The 5,962-nt window shown below is 31.9% G+C and overlaps 1 protein-coding gene across 1 annotated transcript; it reads left to right on the forward strand.

Annotated features, from left to right (window-relative positions):
- Positions 1-203: 203 nt before the first annotated feature.
- On the forward strand, positions 204-5,141 carry LOC108466590 (nuclear transcription factor Y subunit A-1-like). Its single transcript, XM_017766973.2, has 6 exons — positions 204-408; positions 1,869-2,175; positions 2,343-2,458; positions 2,623-2,694; positions 3,270-3,434; positions 4,381-5,141. The coding sequence occupies exons 2-6, from the start codon at positions 1,911-1,913 to the stop codon at positions 4,750-4,752; spliced, it is 990 nt and encodes a 329-aa protein (XP_017622462.1). The 5' UTR covers positions 204-408; positions 1,869-1,910; the 3' UTR covers positions 4,753-5,141.
- Positions 5,142-5,962: the final 821 nt, after the last annotated feature.

Here is a 5,962-nt window from a genome sequence, read left to right on the forward strand (position 1 = left end):
TTGATATGACATGTGAGATAAAACAAAATAGTCGAGGATAGATATTAAATAAGAGAAATGATAATCAAGGGAGGTGGGTGGAAAAAAAATGAAAATTAGGTAAAAAATAAAGAAAAGAAAAATGACAGAAGGGACATTGACGTCCTTACGCCGTTAATAGAAGAAAATTGGTCCCCGTTAACTCACGCAGCTTCGTAATAGATAGAAGTTTTGAGCGGGAGAAAGAAAAAGGCGTCTCTTTTGACACCTTCAATTTTAAAAGGAAACAAGTTATTAAAAAGTAAAACTAAAATATTTGGTTTTGTTGCTCTATCACAGTAGCATATATTTCCTTTAGCTTGCAAGTTGAAAGATAAATGTTATCACTTTGACTTCCTTTTTTAAACGCAAAGAATTTTATTTTCTTCAGTAAGTTCCTTCTCTTCTCTTTCCCACTTTTTTTATGGCAAAAGACTCTCTCCCTTTCATGTATTGGTTTTTATTGTTTATACTTAATTTCATGAACTTATTCTTTTTGGTTTCGATGTATCTGTTGGTTTCATGTGTATCTATGAATTATGGGGATCTATTTTGGATTTAGATTAGTTTTTTCCCTTCCCTTTTATATGGGAACCACTCGTTTTAGTTGCTGCTCTTCTTCTTCTTTATATATATATATATGAAGAAGACAACATGTTTAATAGATAAATATATAGAAAAGTTCTTTCCATAGATGATTTTGCTTTTTACTTTTATAATTATAATTATCATTTATATTAGTAATTAAGATTATTCTGTAGCCGTTATTATTTTCAAGTATCCATGAAAGGTTAGGCATAGTAATATATTTATGTTAAGAGTTTAGTATTATGTAATTTAATAGCACAATATATCATTATAATTATACCTTATAAATTATTGAAAGATAAATAAAATCAATAAATAACATTATAAATTTAATGAGGTTCGCAAATTACGCATATGTCATCGGACACTACTAAATATATTTCACGGTAAAAGATACAAATAAAAAATTACAAATAAGAAGAGGGAAAAATTACCTTATGAAGACAATAACAAATTTTGGGATGATTTAAAGGTGGAAAAACAACCCCTATTTATAGTAGTACAAACTCTTTATAAACTTGTATTTTTTAAATGTGAGATTGTGCTATTTCGACATTGCAAGTCTGAAACTATTCGTTAATTCATCGAGAATAAAAGCAAGAAATATAATTGTAAGTTACATTTAGGGTTAATAGAACTTTTGGTTCCTCAATGTATCAATTAGGTCCACTTAGGTATATTTTTTTCACTTTAGTACTTGAACTTGGAAAATAGGTTAATTTTAATCACTAAATTTAGATTTTATCAAGATTTGATGATACGACACTTTGAGATTGTGTTACATCATTCCCTTAAAATTTTAAAAATATTTTTTAATTTCTAGGTAATCAAAATACCACATCATTAATTTTTTATATTTGTCAAGTTTAAATATCAAAGTGAATAAAAAAAGAGTACATATATCAGGGTGAATCGAATTGTCAGGTTGAGAGGCTAAAAATTTTGGTGTTGAATCGAATTGTCAGGTTGAGAGGCTAAAAGTTTTGGTGTTAGTTTTCTTATGAATGAGGTTGGAAAGAGTTTAATTGTTTATTTTATTATTTCTTAATCCTAAATTTTCATTACACCGTATGATCTGTGAGATATTCTTCTCGTGTTATGTTATGCAATGTTTCAATACTTTTTATATGTATCTTTTTTATTAATATTCTATTGCATTATGTTAAGATAAAATATATATTCTAATAATCTTTATGATATGGTTTTCTTCGGTACATTATTAGCTGCATTTGTTGATTAAAGTTTCTTTTGTTTGCATACAGAACTAGTTGGCCACGGTGTTATAGATTATAGACCTTGGAAGCATGCAACAAAAACCTTATGTTACAAACCAACCGGAACCTAATGCAAATAACAATAAACCATACACAATAGGTTCTCAACCTTGGTGGTGCAACACACGGCAGGATTCCATGGTAACGGATGTTTTAGGACGAAACATGACAAGTTTATCTCTGGCGGAACACCCCAGTGAATGTTTAGGGGCCAAAATCAGTGAATCTTTAAGCGATGGGACTCATAAAATTTGTTCTACTAAAGAATTGCCTTTCACTGTATTGTCACATCCAGGTAATTATATGCTGTTTTCTAGTCAATGTCTCTTATATGAGAGTGATTTTGAGCTGCATTCCTGAATATAAGTGATTTAAAGGATTTGACTTGTGAATATTGGGTCTGTTTCTGCACACGCTGTTCATATGGTATGAAGCTAATGAAGGTTTCTCTTTTATGAAAAGATGGAAAATGCATAGTTGAACAGCCACAGTTACAGCATGCGATACCCATTATACCTCCATCAATGGGTGAATATGTAGCAGCACCAACTCAAATGGAGCTTGTTGGCCACTCAATTGTAATTTCTTTTTCTATCTTGGGAGAATGTGCACATGCCTGCGTACATATGAGAATACAAATTTGTGTAGCATATGATAAGAAACGGTTGGATATATCTTTTATGCTAAAGCTGTTATAGATGATTACTGTTATGGGAATTCTAAGTTGAAAACACTTTTGCAGGCAGGTCCATCATATCCATATGCTGATCCGTATCATAGGGGGGCAATGTCTCCTTATGGACCTCAATCTTTGGTATGCATGGTTGATTAAAATCACCATTTTTACTACTTAGAAATTTACTGCCTATGAAGATGGTTTGTAGCTTTATTTCTTTGTTCATATGCGTGTCCATAAGCCTTGTTAGTATGATAACAGAATGTCCATCTATCATTATCTAAAATGAAGTTAGTGTAAACATCAGTCAAAGAAATGCAAAATGGAAAATTTTCATGTATGAAATTTGGTATAAATAAAAGCTGATATATAAATGGTACTTTTTCTTTTCTTTTTTTAGAATATGTTTAAGTTAGAAAAAAATAATGACAACGGATGTATATTGTTGAACAATATTTTATTCCTTCCTTTAAAATTAACAGATTTGATGAGGACTGGGTGCGGACTGGGAATGGCTATTTGCAAGTTCTGCTTATAGTTTCCCTCTTTCCTCTTTTATGTGTATCGTGTTTATACTTTTTCATTGGAAATTAAATAAATTTAATTGCAATATAATACTTCCTAAACAAATTATTCTGATTACTAAAATAAAGTTATTTTCTTTTCGTCTTTGGCACTTTTACTAACAGACCATTATTGGCATATTGTTTCAGGTGCATTCTCATTGTCTAGGAGTGAATCCTGCTAGAATGGCATTGCCTTTAGAAATGGCAGAGGAACCTGTTTATGTGAATGCCAAGCAATACCATGGTATTCTGAGACGAAGGCAGTCTCGTGCAAAGGCTGAGCTGGAAAAGAAACTGATCAAAGTTCGAAAGGTAATTTTGTTTCTTTTTGTCTGAATAGAAACATGATTTCTCCATTTTCCAATTCTATGTTATTATATGCTTTAAGCACTGAGGGACATTTAAGGGAAATTCCAACTGATTGACCAATGGCGCATCACGCATGGTACTTGAGGATCGATGAAAATTTTGGATTTTAATCCTAATATTTGCTTTTCCCTGGTTATGGCCTGTTTTGTACACAAGCAGGAAAAATGATATTGGTTCTGTAAGTTGGTAATGTTTCTTCTATAATAATTTTTGATAATATTCAAAGAGTGATCACTACAGTCTTGCATCTTTAGGAGTGATTAGTAAAGAGTACAAAATTGATGCTATCTTGAAGAGTGATTTCAAAATGAAAGTCAATAATATATAGGCAGATAAGGGTGCTTAAGAATATATTGTTTGATGCAAGAGAAGACTTCTGAGAGCATGTTAAATGTTCTTGTTTATGTCTAGTATCTGGTCAAAAGTTTTATTGAGTGTCAAAAGTTTCTCTTCGCTTACTGAATTCAACTAAAGTTCAAGTTTTATTGAGTGATATGAATAATAATACCAGCTTCCATCAAGAAGGATGGTAGTTTTTGTTTATTTTATATTTCAAAGTGGGTAAATTTTGTGCATTTTTCTTGTAAATTCACACAAAATGTTGTATGCACAACCTTTTCGTGCAGGACTGTATATTTGTATAAAGCTCAATGTTGCTCTGACTTTTTTTCTCAAGTAATTTAGACACAGCTGTTTCACACATATTCAGATATAGGTACAAGGATATAATCCTCCAAGACACCCCTTAAAATACATAAAAAACTTGGAAGAAATGAATTTACCATTATCCAACACTTACATCTGAGCTCAAGTAATGTAAATTATATTAGTTATATCCTCAATATTTTTATTACAAGTTCTGCGTGGTGTCTGTTGCCATGTTTTCCAGCCCTATCTTCATGAGTCTCGGCATTTGCATGCTATGAGAAGAGCAAGAGGATGTGGAGGCCGTTTCTTGAACACGAAAAAGCTTGGTACTGATGCTTCGAATGCCGTACCCAATCGAGGCAGTGACAGTGCTAGTTCCAATCTTTCATCTGTTGGGCATGGGGAATCAAAAGAATCTCAACTCCAGCGAACAAATAATCAGCAGCAGGGATTCTCTAATGCCAATGGATGCTATCGTCACCATGAAAGGTTTCTTTTCTCTACAGCTGGTTCACTTTCGGATAAAATGATGGAAGGAGACTGTCCTAGACAACAACAGCGTGAGAGAATTATGGCAAACCAGGTTCCTCACAGGGCCCTGACAATCAAATGAACCCTTCTCAACTGCTATTGATCTGCACTGTAAAATTTTTATATGTTTCACCACTCCATATATGCTTTCATGGCATCTTGTTGAAGATGCTTCTTCATCTCCTGCTGATGGTAAGAGCTAGAAAAGGTGACCATATCGAGAGTGGCAACCATAGGTTCATGTTATATATATTATGGCAACGGGCAAATCATTCTTGGCTTGTGGCTTTGTTTACGTGCTATATACAGATACAGTGGAGGAATTTCTTTAACCCTTCTATTTTTGGTTTTAATATATAACTTATAACAGTGGCGTTGTGTGACGTTTAAGCATACCCACCTACTTGGGTAAACTATTATATTATTCACCCAATTATTAGTGTATCTCTATTTTGGTCACTAAATTATAAATATTTTAGTTTCATCACTAATATTTTAGATTGTTTCTATTTTAGTCACTTCTCATTAAATGGTTAATAAAAATGATAATGTGATCTTTTTTCTAACGGTATAATAATATATTTATTTCTCAATAATTATATATTTTATCAATTTGATCATAAAGCACATATGAATAAATACAAGTATAGTTAAATGATTATTAAATATTGTGAAAGTATAAAATATAATATTACTTACATATTTTGAGGAAATTATACCCAAATTAGAACAAAATATACTTTAACCCAAAAAACCTATTGAGGAACAAAATATCATATTTCTAGCTAACCTCGAAAAACTATATATGAGGTGATTTCATGAGGTTAGCTTTTGAGGCTCTTTTCAGATGCCGGTTCGAAAATCAAATATGGATTAGTTCTTCCACCAATTTCTTCACTTTCTAATCCAAATAAAGTTGTCTAAGATGAGTTGATGAAGTTACTCAACATTTAATCTTGAGGTTACATTGTTCTTCAATCACCATTACTAATGACAATCCATTTGTTTGAAAAAGCTAAGGAGATTGGACTTATTGGAAGCTACTCAACTTAGATTATTATTGATACCGTCTCGAATTACCTTGTAACACCCCTCACCCATCCTCCTCGTCGAAATCGGATTACAGATACAATGGTAACAAACAGAAGAAGAACATGCGAATTTAAATAAAATATTCAACAAAACATTTATTATATCTCAATTGTTCAAACAAACATGTTTTGCATACAAATTCGAGCTGAAATTGAGCTTATGAAAGCTTTAAAATCAGCCTGGAAACAATCAAGGACTGA

This window comes from Gossypium arboreum, chromosome 2 (genome assembly GCF_025698485.1).
Source record: "Gossypium arboreum isolate Shixiya-1 chromosome 2, ASM2569848v2, whole genome shotgun sequence".
Classification (NCBI taxonomy): domain Eukaryota; kingdom Viridiplantae; phylum Streptophyta; class Magnoliopsida; order Malvales; family Malvaceae; genus Gossypium; species Gossypium arboreum.

Excerpts from the sequence above, each read along its gene's own strand:
- LOC108466590 (XM_017766973.2), top strand. The coding sequence starts at position 1,911 with ATGCAACAAAAACCTTATGTTACAAACCAACCGGAACCTAATGCAAAT. Across the intron at positions 2,695-3,269 it reads CTTATGGACCTCAATCTTTG|GTGCATTCTCATTGTCTAGG; the intron begins GTATGCATGGTT and ends ATATTGTTTCAG. Across the intron at positions 3,435-4,380 it reads AACTGATCAAAGTTCGAAAG|CCCTATCTTCATGAGTCTCG; the intron begins GTAATTTTGTTT and ends CATGTTTTCCAG.